This window comes from Heterodontus francisci, chromosome 26 (assembly GCF_036365525.1).
Source record: "Heterodontus francisci isolate sHetFra1 chromosome 26, sHetFra1.hap1, whole genome shotgun sequence".
Taxonomy (NCBI): domain Eukaryota; kingdom Metazoa; phylum Chordata; class Chondrichthyes; order Heterodontiformes; family Heterodontidae; genus Heterodontus; species Heterodontus francisci.
Window position 1 is genome coordinate 62,371,270 of NC_090396.1, and position 17,561 is coordinate 62,388,830.

The 17,561-nt window shown below is 41.8% G+C and overlaps 1 protein-coding gene across 1 annotated transcript in view; it reads left to right on the forward strand.

The window, feature by feature from the left end:
• The window catches only part of rnf213a (ring finger protein 213a), a 237,406-nt gene that overhangs the window by 69,060 nt on the left and 150,785 nt on the right, over positions 1-17,561 (forward strand). The window contains exons 11-18 of the mRNA XM_068058651.1: positions 294-512; positions 1,898-2,090; positions 3,833-3,888; positions 5,500-5,659; positions 5,999-6,160; positions 15,895-15,993; positions 16,829-16,951; positions 17,033-17,222. Coding sequence (XP_067914752.1) covers positions 294-512; positions 1,898-2,090; positions 3,833-3,888; positions 5,500-5,659; positions 5,999-6,160; positions 15,895-15,993; positions 16,829-16,951; positions 17,033-17,222 — 1,202 coding nt within the window. The remainder of the gene's footprint in view (positions 1-293; positions 513-1,897; positions 2,091-3,832; positions 3,889-5,499; positions 5,660-5,998; positions 6,161-15,894; positions 15,994-16,828; positions 16,952-17,032; positions 17,223-17,561) is intronic.

Below are 17,561 nucleotides of genomic sequence, written 5' to 3' on the forward strand. Positions count from 1 at the left end.
TAGGCATGATTTTACCCATTATATAAAACAATTATTTATTGTATTTATTTTGACAATGCAAGCCCTTTTTGGGATGCAAGTATGAAAAGGCCCACCTTTGTATTCTGAACTTCAGAAGTTAAAATTAGTGGGTTATGTACTAATGTGGCAAAGGGTTACAATTGGGTGCTTTCCATAATGTCTAACATTAAAACTATGTAATAATCACAGTTCTACTTTAAGTAAATGTTTCCCCCCCCCCCCCCCCCCCCCCCCCCGAGTTTTATTTAACATATTTGTATTTTTTTTTATAGCATTGAAACATTACTGTTGCAGATGATGGTCAGATGTATTGATGAGGGAATAATAAAATGGGTGCAGGTGATTCCTGTTTTCCATTTATTTGGTGTTTCATCCAACCCAGCGAGCCCCGATCTTCTGGACATGCATTTTGAATCTGAAGACAGCTGGGCTGGGCTAGGTGGGCTTCCAATTGTAAATTTTAGAGAAAAAATTCAACGTCAAAACTCAAGGTATGCCTTTATTTGGAACCCATTATATGACAATAGATCAGTTGGTACACAATATCCCTATGGGCTTGTAGACAAGCTGACTGTTGCATTGTTTCCGATAAGTTGACTTGTGTAAGTTTAAATGGCAATCGGGTCCCTAATTAAGAACCTGAGTAGTAAGAGAAGAATGCTGAACTTTTCCCTCTTAACCTGCCATACTGATCCATGTTCTCTGTAGCGGAGGTTTGCATAGAGTTCTTTGATAGAGTAAATATGTGTTAGAGTATGCGAACGTGTGTGTGTGTATCTGCGTGACCATGTATATAATGTGCATGCTTGTGTGTGCCTGTATGCATCTGGGATGTGTAGTTGTATATACATGTGGATATATGCGTGTATGTAGGATTAAAGTATGAAATAGAAAAGCAAAATACTGTGAATGCTGGAAATCTGAAATATAAACAGACAATGTTGGAAATACTCGTCAGGTCTGTGGAGAGAGAAACAGAGCTAATGTTTTTGGTCGATGAACCCTGACGAAAGATCATCGACCTGAAACATTTAATAGGAAATAGAAACATAGGCATAAATCATTCAGTTCCTAGAGCCTGTTCATTCCAGATCTGTACCTCAACTTCATTTATCCACTTTTGCTATCTGTGTCTTTGTATGATCTTTGACAGTTCTTTTCTGTGAAGTTTAGCTTTGTAAACATGTTCACTTACCAATATATACAGCTGCAGTTTAGGGGGATAAATGCTTGGTTTAGCAGAAGATTTTTCAAAAGTTGAATGGTGCTTAAAAAGAAAATGATCAGGCCCCTGATGTACCACTTGGCATTGGAACTGTGCCATGCAAGCAGGAAGATGCCAGGTTTGATCCCTGATTTGTGTTGAGTTAGCTGATCTCCGAAATGGAGGGCACTGCAATGGGAATAATCTTAAGATATTTGCTTTTTGTCTCTTTCCAATGGCCAGTGCTGGAAAGTGCATGCTTGTGAATATGATGTGATGATCTACATGGTTGAACAGCTTGATGGCATTTACTGTCAGGATTCAATGGCGCTGCATCAATTGCTTGCTCTTGTCTCTAATTATAATGTTGGTAGTAGAAGTTCAGAGAAAACTGGTTGGGAAGGAGGACGTTTTGATTGCCTCAGGCACCAAAATTATTTTTCATGAATGTCCAAATTCTAAAAATACATTTATAAGTCCTGTAACACTAGTTCAAGCATGTGCAACTTTAATAAAATCTTTATATTTGTGGCAGGCCTTAAATAAACTCCTTTTAAAATGAAATATAAACGCTTCAGCAGAACTGGGAAAAATGCTTTGTTATTCATAGTGTGCTTAAGTGTATTCAATTACATGTAAGATGTTTAACTTTTTGTGAATTATTTTATGAAGGGAGCTACTTGAACTGATGTACAAAAATAAGCATCTGGTGGCAGTAGATAGACTTTTACTTCGGTCTTGGTTCAGCTTGTTGCCATTCGAAACTTTGCCAGCATACTTAAAAATGATGACTCCTGATCTGCTCGATATTCTACAAGGAATCATTCAGAGACTGAAGCATAGTAACATTTCATACAGTAAAGAGGTTTGTGTTCGAGAAAAGTGGTATTACTTAATGCTTATTCAGGGCAAGCCAGTTAAAGTTTATAGAAGTTATGGATTCCTTCTCATATCCGTTTGTTTTTTTTAAATAGTCCTGGCCATTTGATCCCATTTCTTTAAATGGCAACACAGCGTCCTTGATAGTTGGCTTTATTGGTAATTTATCCTTGTGTGTTCAGTGTGCCTGAATTTGAGTGTCTTCTACCAAAAGACTCTGGACATGATGCATCCAGGCCTGTGGCAGTACCTAGTTCGGCTAGCTGCTAAGAAACATGAGGCACTGGCCAGACTTGATATTCCAGCTAATTATTCTTCCCTTTCCAATGGGAAACCCTGCCTGTCTACTCAAGTGGATGTAAAATATCCCATGGCATTATCCAAAGAAGAACAGAGAATTTTCTAGGTGCCCTACATTTTTATATGTCCCTTATCACTCAATGTCCCAAAGGATTTTATAACCAATGAGTCACTTTAACTGCAATCATTGTTATGTAGGTAAGATGGCAGCCAACTTGCATATTGTTATGATCTCAGTGAGATCATTCATGTGAAAAGTATGAGATATGAAACCCCCCCCCACCACCCCACCAGAACAATTTAAAGAATTACACGACAAGATTTCACGTTTTAGGACTTTTATTATAACAACTAAACTAAAAGAAATCCCCATTAACTGAATAGTACTTTGTGAGTAGCTGATACTCCAAATTACAAAGAAAGGTATTTACTTATTAAAATACTTTTTAAAAAAAACTTTCCCCATAGTTGTATATTACACAGTCCTTTTTGATGACAAAATCTTTTGTCATTAAAAGTCCCAAACTCCTTCCTGTTGCATTGGGTTGGATCTGCCAGACCTCATAATTCACTTCTCTGAGCATTTCCGACCTGGGCGTTCGTGAACAAAGCGTTTCCTCATGATCCTGCTGGTTTTCTACTTCTCTACAAGCTCCAACTTCGAAAACAGGTTCAAGTCTTTGCAGCTGTTCGCTGTATCAGGCTCCCTGAAGGCTGCCACTGCAGGTTGTCTTCCTTTCATACAGCCTCCTATGAGACTGCAACCACTGAGTTCTCCTCTTACAGCCTGCCTGACTTCAGAAAGTCCGTTAAATTTATCTCGACTCAAGTCAGTAGCTTATTGTTGCAATATGCAGAGTCCAACATCCTGGTTTCACAGAGCTACGTAAGCCTTCCATTGTTCCCAGGTGTTAGCAGCTGCCTGATACATTAATGTGTTCTGAATTACTGACTCCATGTTTTACGACCTGGAAGTTTGAGATGGCGAAACCCATTGTTATTTAGGTGTTCGCCTTGTGGTCTGTTTTTCAAAATAAAGTCTTTGATCTCTGTTCTCTGTTGTCCTGGTAATGAGCGATGCAGCTCCTACACAAAAAAAAAATTAATATAATGGCTTGAATTCTTTACTGGAAGCATTATTACTTGCGTTATGCTAATACTTATAACCAGTACTGAGGAGCTTGTTTTCTGCTCTATGCATTGTCTCAAAATTTGTAACTTCAGTCTTGTGGCTGCTTTGCTTCCTTGTATTAATTTGCACAGTACATATTCATATCTAAATATTGCATTCTTGTATATTGTAGACTTTACAAAATACACTTACTGACACGGCAGTTGGACTTAATTACAAAAATGTTTTTTGGCACTGCATTTAATGAACTTGGTATTCAGTCTAATTTTGTTTTTATCTGTATGTTTTGCTCATAGAAATGGGAAAATCTGTTGATGAGTGTAAAAGAAAGCATTGACAGTCAGCAGAACAGGTACATCAATTTATAATACGAAATATGTCCATCTGATCGACCTTGCATCTAGACTGATATCCCAGAAATCGGTCCACATGTACAATGAGAGGATTGTCTTAGAAGGACAGTAGACCAGGCCTATATTTCCCAAAGTTTAGAAGAATAAAAGATGATCTCATTGAAACATATATAATCTTAAGGGGTTTGATAGGTTAGATACTAGAAGGATGGTTTCCCCTGGCTCGGAGACTAGATCTAGGGCTCAGAATAAAGAATCAACCATTTTAGGACTGAGAGGAGAAATTTCTTCGGTCAAAGGGTAGATCTTTGGAATTCACTATCCTGGAGGGCTGTGGGTACTCAGTCATTGAGTGTATTCAAGACAGACATCAATAGATTTTTGGAAGTTAAGGGATATGTGAATAGTGTGGGAAGTTGGACTTGATGCAGCAGATTAGCCCAAGATTGTTTTGAATGACTTGATGGGCCAGATGGCTTCCTCCTCCAATTCCTTATGGTTTTATTTTTATTAGCATCATAAATCTGTCATATTTTGATTGGTTTAAATCAGGGTTGTCCAATGCATTAGCCACATGTGGCGAATAGAGAATCCAGATGTGGCTAATTGAATTTCTTGCATGCATTTTGATGCCCAACAATTAACACAGGATGGGTTTGGCAACCAACTTCATTACAGAAATAAAAATTGGAAACTTATATAAAATAGTTGCTGAATTGGTACACATACAAATTATTTTTTTTAAATTACAAGGCAGCGTTTTTCAGCAATTTATTTTTAAATCTTTCTCAAATTGCAGTTCCCCTTTTGTCAATTCTAATGTTACTTGACATGCAAGCCTTGCAATATAATGGTTTTAGTGTACTTTGGAACTGAAAGCCTAGCATTTTGGGAGAGAAAGCGGGTGCAGAAAGCCATTCCACAATAATGGGCATTTATTGTGTCTCACAAAGGCAGTGACTGAAGAAACTCGATGTATCAAAACTAGTTGTAATATTTGCATAACACCTCTCGTGCAAGTGAAAATAATTTGTAGCTGTATAGAAAACTGAATTTTGGTTTTAATGTGAGTATTTTCAAATACAGCATTTTAGGCATTGCAGCTTTTAAGAATGTTCAATGCTTCCTCCAGATCTGCTCACCTGTTGCAGGAAATCAGGGTGATAACAGAAATGATGTCCGAAAGATGATGGAATCAGAAAAGAATATTTTAATTTTTTGAGAGGAAGTGTATGTGTGTATGTAATTTTAGCTGAAGTTGGATAAAATATATAAGCAAAAGTGCTAACATAAATTGCAAAGGTTAGATGTCCCCTCCCACGAGGTTCGGTCTGAAATGTACACGTTCTGCTTTTCATTCTGGTAATGTTAGGTGTGAATTGATTTTATGACTATCTAAAAGCCTGCAATTTAAGAATCTTCCATAAATTCTATATTGCAGTCTTTTACCATTGTTTTCCTATTATTTGAATTTAAATTACGTATCTGATCACTGACACAACATTGCAAGTCTTGAATCAATTGGTCTTTCCAATGTGTTTTACTTTATAAAGATAATTGCGAATGTATTTTGTTAAAAGAAATACATTTCAATATATTATTACTTCTAGGGATCTTGGTGGTGAGCGTATAGAAGCGTGCATGAAGACCAGTTTGAAAATCCATGAAAACATATGTAAATCTCTAAAAATATTGAGCAATATGGAAATCATCGCCAGTTCTCTTGGGTTAATTAGCAAACTTGCTGAATTCAAAATATCTTCGTTGAAGGTATCAGTAAAAACAAATATTTGTGTGAAACAGCCAATTAATTTCTGATTCAAATCATTGAAATTTAATAATTAGACATTTGTTTCATAATCAAAATGATTTTCTTAAACTTTGGGTGCAATGTTGAGTATTCTATGGAAAACTAGATGATGGAAAACTAGAAACTTTTTTAAATTTGTATAGGTCGGAAAGAAGGTCATTACTATTATATACAAGATAGTATAATAAAATAAAACAATTAGATTTTGACTGGCTACCTCAGTTTCATGCACTTATTACAATAGTGTTTTAACTCCATCCTTAAGGGAAAAATAGTGAAGACTTTTTTAAAAAACTTAGGTTGCAGGGGAGAAATATCGAAATGAGGAGGCACTGACAACGCCAAGCACTGCAACAGTCTTCGAAATGTCTTTGACAATTACAAGAAGTTGGCTAAAAGATGTCCTTAAAACACGAAAACTATGTCTGTGCAATAGTTATATCAACAAATCTGAGCTAGAGGTAAGGTAGTTTTTTAATGGTGCCTAAATTAGCTTATTTCTTGAGCTGATGAGAGGTCTGGAATGTGGGGTTTAGTCGAATGGGAGGATTGGGGCATAAGTGCTAATATTTTAAGTTTTTTTTGTGTTTTGAGTTTAATTTGCTTCATTTTTACTGTTCTATATTGGGAACTGTTTAAACTTGTTTATTTGGTACCTGTAAATGGATTTGCACTGCTATTTGGTTAATTAATGATTACATAGAGGCTGTTTTTTCATGTAGCCATTGGGCTTTTGTGTAACTTAAGACAGTATAAATCTGGCAGGCAGCCATAAAGGTGGGGCTGAGGTGTGGCGAGTCGAAGAGACTTAGTAGTTGGCAGGAAAAAAGACAGAGGCGCAAGGGGAGAGCCAACTGTGCAACAGCCCCGACAAACAAATTTCTCTGCAGCACCTGTGGAAGAGCCTGTCACTCTAGAATTGGCCTTTATAGCCACTCCAGGTGCTGCTTCACAAACCACTGACCACCTCCAGGCGCGTATCCATTGTCTCTCGAGATAAGGAGGCCCAAAGAAAATCTGAGACTAATAGAAATTAATTTTGAGCTGCAAGAAGCGAGGAGAAGGTAAACTTTAGCCTCTGTGGAAGTTCAGCCTTGAGATGCAGTTAGTTTAAAATTATACTTGAGGTGTTAAACTGATATACTGTTGTGCTTGAATTTATTGAATTTTCAACCAAAACCCTGGAGGTCAACTGATGTCGTGATATGTGGTAGCTGTGCAGCATGGAAAGTTTAGAACGGCCACACGTGGATCAAGTTGCTTTGACTGCTTCTGATTGAGCTCGAGAAGAAGTGGCAATGCTTTGTAACATTCGCAAGGCTGAAGGGTTTGTGGATTGCCAATTCCAGGAGGCAATGACCAGAATGTTGCCTGGGCTGGAGCATTTCAGCTATGAAGAGAGATTGAAAAGGCTAGGATTGTTTTCCTTAGAGAAGGATGAGGGGGGATATGATTGAGATATACAAAATTATGAGGGTCATTGATAGGTTAGATAGGAAGAGACTTTTTCCCTTAGCGGAGGTTCAGTAACCAGGGAGCAGAGATTTAAGGTAAGGGGCAGGAGGTTTAGAGGGGATTTGAGGAAAAATGTTTTCACCCAGAGGGTGGTTGGAATCTGGAATACACTACCTGAAGGGGTGGTAGAGGCAGGAACCCTCTCAACATTTAAGAAGTATTTAGATGAGCACTTGAAACGCCATAGCTACAAGGATACGGGCCAAGTGCTAGAAAATGGGACTAGAATAGTTAGGTGCTTGATGGGCAGCACAGACATGATGGGCCAAAGGGCATGTTTCTGTGCTGTATAACTCTATGACTATGACCACACAGGCAAAGAGTTAGTGAGGAAGAAAAGTGGGTGACCATCTTCGAGGTAGGAGAGGAGAAAGAGGGCAATGCAGGGATCTTCTGGAAGTGTTGAATTAGCATCCTGCAAAGGGAGTTAATGGAATTAAGCGATAGATTAACAGCATGTTCAGGGTAGTAATCTCTTTATGAATTCTGTTGCCACATGCTAGTCAGCATAGGCATAATAAAAGAAGGGAGTTAAATGCATAGCTACAGAAACTGGCATAATAGGGAGGTGTTCAGATTCCTGGGACATTCGTACAAGTTCTAGGGGAGGCGTGACATGTACCTTTTGGACAAGCTTCAGCTGGAGAAGGCTGGGACCAATGTCCTAGCTCGGGGATTAGTGCTGTGGGGGAGGTTTAACCTAATATGGCAATGGTAAGGGAGGGAGAAAGCAAAATGGGGAAGTAGGAGAGCAAAAAGGGACAAGAGTGTAGGAAAGATGGGAGAAAAACTGATAGAGAAAAAGTGTGTGAATGAGTAAAATTGCCAAATGGGTGTGGAGGATGGTAGAGGAGTATTGTTAAGTTGTGTGTATGTAAATGCACAAAGTATTATGAATAAAATTGTTGAACTAGAGGCAGAAATTGTTAATGGTGGGTGTTTATGATATAACAACATTAACAGAAGTGTGGTTTATGCTAGGGCAGTACTGGGAGTTGAGCATTCTTGATTACAGAATAATCAGGAGGGATAGAGCAAGAAAAAAGAGAAATGGCAATGTTAGTCAAAGATTCTGTTCTTGCACTAGAACGTAGGGGATGTTGCAAAAAGTGAAGTTATTTGGTTTAGGATTAAGAAATAGGAAAGGATCTGCTATTTTGAAGTGTCACTTTTGAAGTGCGATCACTGTTGTAATATAGGCAAATGTGGCACGCCAAAGCAAGGTCTCAGAAAAAGCGATGAGGTAATAACCAGATGATCTCTCATAGCAGTCTTGATTGGATAGATATTAGCCATAATGCCAGGAAAATCACACCTGATTATCTTCAAATTGTTCCATGTAATCCTTTAAGTCCACCTGAGAGGGTATACAGGTTTGGTGTCTCACCCAAAAGTCAATAGCTCCAACAGTGCAGCACCCCCTCAGTATTACATTACAACAGTGACTAAGCTTTAAAGAGCAGTGCATTAGACACTAGTTCGGCCTCAGCTGGAGTATTGCTTCCAGTTCTGGACACTTTCTTTGGGCCTCCTTATCTCGAGAGACAATGGATATGCACCTGGAGGTGGTCAGTGGTTTGTGAAGCAGCGCCTGGAGTGGCTATAAAGGCCAATTCTGGAGTGACAGGCTCTTCCACAGGTGCTGCAGAGAAATTTGTTTGTCGGGGCTGTTGCACAGTTGGCTCTCCCCTTGCGCCTCTGTCTTTTTTCCTGCCAACTACTAAGTCTCTTCGACTCGCCACAATTTAGCCCTGTCTTTATGGCTGCCCGCCAGCTCTGGCGAATGCTGGCAGCTGACTCCCACGACTTGTGATCAATGTCACACGATTTCATGTCGCGTTTGCAGACGTCTTTATAGCGGAGACATGGACGGCCGGTGGGTCTGATACCAGTGGCGAGCTCGCTGTACAATGTGTCTTCGGGGATCCTGCCATCTTCCATGCGGCTCACATGGCCAAGCCATCTCAAGCGCCGCTGACTCAGTAGTGTGTATAAGCTGGGGGTGTTGGCCGCTTCAAGGACTTCTGTGTTGGAGATATAGTCCTGCCACCTGATGCCAAGTATTCTCCGAAGGCAGCGAAGATGGAATGAATTGAGACGTCGCTCTTGGCTGGCATACGTTGTCCAGGCCTCGCTGCCGTAGAGCAAGGTACTGAGGACACAGGCCTGATACACTCGGACTTTTGTGTTCCGTGTCAGTGCGCCATTTTCCCACACTCTCTTGGCCAGTCTGGACATAGCAGTGGAAGCCTTACCCATGCGCTTGTTGATTTCTGCATCTAGAGACAGGTTACTGGTGATAGTTGAGCCTAGGTAGGTGAACTCTTGAACCACTTCCAGAGCGTGGTCGCCAATATTGATGGATGGAGCATTTCTGACGTCCTGCCCCATGATGTTCGTTTTCTTGAGGCTGATGGTTAGGCCAAATTCATTGCAGGCAGCCGCAAACCTGTCGATGAGACTCTGCAGGCACTCTTCAGTGTGAGATGTTAAAGCAGCATCATCAGCAAAGAGGAGTTCTCTGATGAGGACTTTCCGTACTTTGGACTTCGCTCTTAGACGGGCAAGGTTGAACAACCTGCCCCCTGATCTTGTGTGGAGGAAAATTCCTTCTTCAGAGGATTTGAACGCATGTGAAAGCAGCAGGGAGAAGAAAATCCCAAAAAGTGTGGGTGCAAGAACACAGCCCTGTTTCACACCACTCAGGATAGGAAAGGGCTCTGATGAGGAGCCACCATGTTGAATTGTGCCTTTCATATTGTCATGGAATGAGGTGATGATACTTAGTAGCTTTGGTGGACATCCGATCTTTTCTAGTAGTCTGAAGAGACCACGTCTGCTGACGAGGTCAAAGGCTTTGGTGAGATCAATGAAAGCAATGTAGAGGGGCATCTGTTGTTCACGGCATTTCTCCTGTATCTGACGAAGGGAGAACAGCATGTCAATGGTCGATCTCTCTGCACGAAAGCCACACTGTGCCTCAGGGTAGACGCGCTCGGCCAGCTTCTGGAGCCTGTTCAGAGCGACTCGAGCAAAGACTTTCCCCACTCTGCTGAGCAGGGAGATTCCACGGTAGTTGTTGCAGTCACCGCGGTCACCTTTGTTTTTATAGAGGGTGCACTTTAGGAAAGATGTGAGAGATTGGAGAGAATACAGAAAAGATTCACGAGAATGGTTCCAGGGATGAGGAACTTCAGTTATGAAGATAGATTGGCAAAGTTAGGACTGTTTTCCTTGGAGAAGAGAAGGCTGAGAAGTGATTTGATAGTTATTCAAAATCATGAGGGGTCCGGACAGAGTAGATAGAGAGAAACTGTTCCCACTCTTGAAAGGATAGAGAACAAGATGGCACAGATTTAAAGTATTTGGTAAGAGAAGCAAAAGTGACATGAGGAAAACCATTTTCACGCAGAGAGTGGTTAAGGTCTGGAATGCGCTGCCTGAGAACGTGGGGGAGGCAGGTTCAATTGAAGAATTTAGAAGGGAATGAGAGTTATACGTAAAGGAAGAATGTGCAGGGTTACGGGGAGAAGGCAGGGGAATGGAACTCAGGGAATTGCTCTTTGAGAGCCAGTGCGGACATGATGGGCCGAAAGGCCGCCTCCTGCACTGTAACGATTCTGTGATTCGTTGGCTGTAAAGCACTTTGGGAAATCTGGTGGTCATGAAAGGTGCCATATAAATGCAAGTCTTTTGCTACATTCTAGTGTCAGCTTTGTGTCCTCAGTACCTTGCTCTATGGCAGCGAGGCCTGGACAACGTATGTCAGCCAAGAGCGACGTCTCAATTCATTCCATCTTTGCTGCCTCTGGAGAATCCTTGGCATCAGGTGGCAGGACAGCATCTCCAACACAGTAGTCCTCGAGGCGGCCAACATCCCCAGCTTATACACACTACTGAGTCAGCGGCGCTTGCGATGGCTTGGCCATGTGAGCCGCATGGAAGATGGCAGGATCCCCAAGAACACATTGTACAGCGAGGTTGCCACTGGTATCAGATCCATCGGCCGTCCATGTCTCTGCTTTAAAGACGTCTGCAAACGCGACATGAAGTCCTGTAACATTGTTCACAAGTCGTGGGAGTCAGTTGCCAGCGATTGCCAGAGCTGGCGGGCACCATAAAGGCGGGGCTAAAGTGTGGCGAGTTGAAGAGACTTGGCAGTTGGCAGGAAAAAAAAGGCAGACGTGCAAGGGGAGAGCCAACTGTGTAATAGCCCCAACAACCAATTTTTTCTGCAGCACCTGTGGAAGAGCCTGTCACTCCAGTATTGTCTTTTATAGCCACTCCAGGCGCTGCTCCACAAACCACTGACCACCTCCAGGCGCTTACCCATTGTCTCCCGAGACAAGGAGGCCAAAGAAGAAAAGAAGTGTCAGCTTTGATATGTGCTTAAGTCTCTGGTGAGGGGATTGAACACACATACAATCTTCTGTCTCAGAGATGAGAATGCTACCACTGAGCCAAGGCTGACTTAGACAAATTCAAATATAGGCCATTACAGCCTTCCAGACTGTACATTGAGTTCAAAAATTTCAGACTCTAACCTCTCACTCCATTTTTTATTTTTGTCTTTGCAGCTTTTGGCTTTACTCTCTCGTTTTTCTTTTTGCTTTTGGACGGCAGCTTTTCATCTTGCTGCCATTCACGTCTCCCCTCCTCTAGACACATCTTTTTGTTTCTTTACTTGTCTCATTATCACTCCCTTTGGCTTTGCACCACCAACCCTTTTGTCATTTAATCTCTCCTGCCTTGCTCCCCGGTTATAGATGCCCACTTTTGTTTGTTTTCCCGCACTCACCCCTTTCACTTGCTTAAAACCTGTTCTGTTTCTAACTTTTCCCAGTTCTCCTGAAATGTTCGGCAGGATTTTACCTTTTGGATCAGGACCCTGACATCGGGGTCAAATGGCGTCCCAAACCTGCACTATGTTGGGAACAGTCAGCTGGCAATGATTTTCCTTTGGCCAATTAGTATCCAGAGGGCGGCTCGCTGTCCAGTTAAGGACACCATGCGGGCTGTCAAAGCTGGAGGGCCAACAGGAGGCCCTCCAGCACAGAAGTAACTGCAGCCTGCTGTTAGAGGTATGGGAGAGAGAGGGTGCCTCCATCTTGAGGTGCCCTCTCAACATCTTCCATAGATTTGAATTTAAAAATGGCCATAGCTGCCAGGCATCTTGGAACACTGGTCTCCCTGTCTGATGCCTGGAGGCTGCCTCAGGGCAGCTGGTCTTGTCCCGACGCCACGGGGAGCGTGCAGGCCGACTGAAATTTTTCAGTAGGCCTCTGATAATTGGCATTAACACATCTCAGTTGGCTACTTGTCCTTGCAGTTGGGTAGCCCTTCTGCTCCTGATTTCACTTCCGGGAAAATGGCTCGGGAGCGGGATGGTGCCAGCCAGTGGCATGCAGTTATACACCAACCCACCTCCGTTCTTGCCCCCAAATCTGAGTGAAAATTCTGCCTATTATCTCTGTTACTCTCTCCACAGATGCTGCCTGACCTGCCGAGTATTTCCAGCATTTCAAATGTATGACAGCATGGATGACTTTACGCTTATCCATCTAGCTTTGTATAATTAATGTAAGTGACAAAGAAGCAGAGGGGCTTTTATAGTGTGTCTGGGATAGCTTTCTAGGTGAGTAAATTATCAGCCTGATGAGGAAGGAGACGGTGCTAGTTCTTGTAAATGAAGTGGGATAGGTAGGTAATGAAGTGGTAGTGGAAACTGTAACCATAATATAATTAGGGTTGATCTAAAAACTGAAAAGTCAATGGAACTAAGTAGGTACTTGGATGGGAAAATTCCATTTTAATGAGATAAAAAGAGTATAGGCTCAGTTAAGTTCCCCTCCAAGTCTCACCATACTAATTTGGGCATTTACCACTATTGCTGAGTCAAAATCCTGGAATTTCCCACCTGCCACCATTGTGGGAGCACATAGGCACAAGCACCATAGTGGTTCAAGGAGAAAACCAAAAGCACAGCCATTTCAGGGCAACTGGATGGTGCACACACAGGTTTGCTCTCATTGCTCACCTCCTGTGACCATGAAGAAGTTTACAAATAAGACTGGGCTGAAAGGGAAATGTTGAAACAGAAGATGATCAAGTTATAGATGAGACAAATTCACAAAAAGAAGTCAAAGGAGTGCAGGAAAAGCTATTGTTTCTTGACTGTAACAAACTGAAAATTAAAATGAGACTTAGAGGCATATCTGGGGCTATTACTACAAAAAGAAAGCAGTTGGACAAACAGAGATTAGAAAGACTAAGATGAGAGAGCAAAGATGAGGAACTAAGAAATAGTATTTGATAAATACATTTAAAAAAAAAATGGTAGATGCAAAAGGAAATCTAATGGTAGATGAAAGAATAATGGAGACGTTAAATGAGTGCCCTGCCTCAGTTTCCAGAGTGTCTGGTACTGGGAATCGGGGAAATCTCTCCACTGGCTAGAATCATACCGAGCACAAAGGAAGGTGATTGTGGTTGTTGGAGATTAATCATCTCAGGCCCAGGATGTTGCTGCAGGAGTCCTCAGGGCATAGTCCTTGGCCCAACCATCTTCGGCTGCTTCATCAATGACCTTTTCCCCCATCGTGAGGTCAGAGTGGGGTATTTGGTGATGATTGCACATTATTACATCTGCAACTCCTCATACTGAAGCAGTCCCTGCCTACATAAAGCAAGACCTGAACAACATCCAGGCTTGAGCTGATAAGTGACAAGTAACAGTCGCATCACACAAGTGTCAGACAATGACCATCGCCAACAAGAGCAAATCTAACCATCTCCCCGTGACGTTCAATGGCATTACCATCGCTGAATACCCCACTATCAACATCTTGGGGGTTAGTATTGACTAGAAACTTAACTGGACCAGCAACATAAATACCGTGGCTATAAGAGCAGGTCAGAGCTTGGGTATTCCGTAGCGAGTGATTCACCTCCTGACTCTCCAAAGCCTTTAAACAATCTAGAAGGCCCAAGGCAGAAGCGTGACTGAATACTCTCCACTTACCTGGATGAATGCCACTTCGACAACACTCAAGAAGTTTGGCGCCATCCAGGACAAAGCCTGTTTGATTGGTACCCGTCCACCACTGGCACACTGTGCCTGCAGTGTGTACCATCTACAAGATGCACTGTAGCATCTGGACAAGGCTTTTTCAATAGCACCTCCCAAACTCATGACCTTTTCCACCTCGAAGGACAAGGGCAGCAGGCATATGGGAACATCACCACCTCAGAGTTCCCCTCCAAGTCTCTCAGCATTCTGACTTGGAAGTATATTGCTGTTCCTTCATTGTTGCTAGTTCAAAATCCTGGAACTCCTGACCTAACAGCTATGTGGGAGCACCCCTACTCCACACAGACTGCAGCAGTTCAAGAAGGCAGCTCACCGTCACCATCTTCTAAAGGGCAATTCGGAATGGGCAATAAATGCTGACCTTGTCAGAGACACTCGGGTTCCATGTGCAAATGAAGAAAAATGTTGCAATTAAGTACAAAACAATTTGTGATGTTGAACTACATCATTCACTTGACTGTGTAATGCTGTGTTATCCCTCCTCGACACCTCTGTAGCCTTTGACAAAGTCAGACACACCATCCTCCACCAGTGTCTCTTGTTCATTGTCCTGTTTGGTAGTGGTGGTCTTTGGTTGTACTCTTACCTATCCGATTACAGGCCAAGGACCTCAACCAGTGACTTCTGCTCGCATCCCTATATCGCCACCTCAGGTGTCCCCTAATGATTCACCCTTAATGCTTCCTCTTCTTCACTTACGTGCTTCCCTTTTGGCATCATCATTTACAGATGTGAGGTCAGCTTCTACATGTACACAGTGCTATCCAACCTTACTTCTCCAACACCTGTTGACTCCTCCACTGCCTTGCAGCCTCTATGCCTTAGCCAATCCTGAGCTGAACATCCAACCCAAGTCATCTCCATCACAAAGACTGTCTACTTTTATTTCTGTAATATCGCCTGCTTCTGCTACTATTTTCGTCCATCTGCTGCCGAAACCCGCTCATACATGCCTTTGTCACTCCAGTCTCAAAGTATTTCACTGCTATTCTGGCTGGTCTCCCAAATCCAAACTCCAAAAACTTCAGCTGATCTAAAATTCTGCTGTCTATATCCTTTCCTACTGCACCCCCGCTATCCTCAAAATTGTATATTGGCTCCAAGACCTTCAATGCCTCATATTTAATATTCTCATCCTCCTCTTTCGATTCCCTTAATCGCCTCATCCCTCTCTATCTCTGTAACTCCCCACACAACTGAATATTCTATTGCTGACTCTGACTTCTTGTGTATATCCCCGACTTCCGTTGTTGGCTATGGCTTCAGCTGCCTGTGGCCCATGCTTTTAGAATTCTCTTCCTATGTTGACCATGTTTTGAGTCACTCCCTCCTAATATCTCCTCCTTTTAGCTCAATGTCCATTCTCCGCCCCCCCCCCCCCCCCACCCCCCCGCCTAAACTTCTGTGAAGTGCCGTGGGGCATTTTACATTAAAGATGCTATATAAGTAAGTACAAGTTGTTGCATGATAACACACCCTCTTTTTATGCAATCTGTTATCACTCAGTGATTTACTTTGCAGTGCCTCGTTTTTGGACATATGCAAATAAAGCTGTATTTGAATAAAGTAATTATTTATTCATTTATAAAGGTGTGGGTTACACTTCTAACTGTAGAGTTTGGAAATAATGAATGGACTTCCATTTGGAGGAAAGGACTCGTGAGTGATCTGGAAGGACGAATAAAGAAGGTAATGTATCCGATATCTAAATACAGGTCAAATGTATGAATGTTGTTTAAGATAGTCTGCTAAACTTGCAGAATTTTCTTTTCCAATTATCTGCCATTCCTTAACATTGTGTTTAATATTGGAATAAAATTTGATCAAATGTCAACAGCCCTCTGCTATCTTGCCCAGGTGCAAGCATAGATAGAGAATGTTGTTCGGCTATTCAACGGTAGTGAGAAAGGAGAGAGCGCAACAGTGAAGCAGGACTGTTCTCACTGGATATTTCTCATGCACTTCCCAGCAGCATCACTAGGTAGAAATTGGAATCAAAATGCTGTGGCCATTTGTAGTGTTGCTTCAGCAGAGGCCAGGTAACTCAGTGCAGACTAAGGATTGATCTGAAGGTATTCCTGGTTTTTATGACTGTAGTGTATCAGATGGTACATTTGCCCACTGAGCCATTGTGAGAGATCTGCATGCTTAAACCATATTCTTGGAAAGGGAAAGAATCTTAACTGCAGGAGTCTTACACTTCATTATCATAAGATCTACATCAGCTTCGTAGAACACTAACTATTGTGCTTAATCTGTTGGAAATAATTTATGCAATATTTATTGGCTGGAAAGAATAGAATTTATGAACTGTTCCTGAAAAGTTAGCAAGCTCTTAAACTTTTTGTAGTATGAATTACTTATGCTGCACCCACCTTGTGCAGATTCTTCAGCAGATAGCGGAAATATTGTCTGTTATACAAGGACCTGAATTGCATTAATTGTCATTTATTCATCTTTTATGTTCTTGCACTCCTGTTCTAAATTAAGGCAATAAAAATAACATTCCTTGTCTTTTCATCAGGAAACACCACACTGTCAGATAGAAATCTACTGCCAAGAGATTGAGACGTTAAGCAGCTTACAGCCTTTGATTGCAAAATGTTTTGAGAACTGTGCACTTGATGCTGTTCATTCTATATGTCAGGTATCCAAAGAATAAAATTGTTCTTAATATTTGTGTTTTTCAAAGACTATGCATGCTACATTCATATTTTACCCTTTCTAGGACAAGTCTGAGGCTCAACTTTTAGATAAGTTGGGTCATTATGATTTGACAAAATTTGGAAAATTGTTGTCCAGAATAATTGAAAAATCCTGGCGTACAGATCGCTATGGAAGATTTTTGGAAGATCCTGATTCAGTTGTCCAGCACTTACTTGATTGGTCAGCTGCAAGGACTATCTTTAAATTGCAAGGTATGGCAACAATTTTGGTATGTTCAATTAATTTACTTGGAAACAGTAATTGTGGATAGTCTTTACTTTGGCTCAGCCAGTGACCCACCTCCAACTCGCTGTACCTTGACTGCCATCTTGCTTTGTGCCCTGGCTGCTAAAATGGTGAATGGAGCAGAAACTACCTGTGAGCCACTGAGGCATCTGATGAGCACAAGAGATATTTTAAATCCAGAATCGTCATTCCCCTTTGCAAGCATTTTGTGGAACGGCCATTGTTCTTTACTTCAGCTGCTCACTGTCACACTTATGCCAGTTCTTCTTGTGCGTGCTAGTTCCTTTTTTTCCCTCCACTGTCAT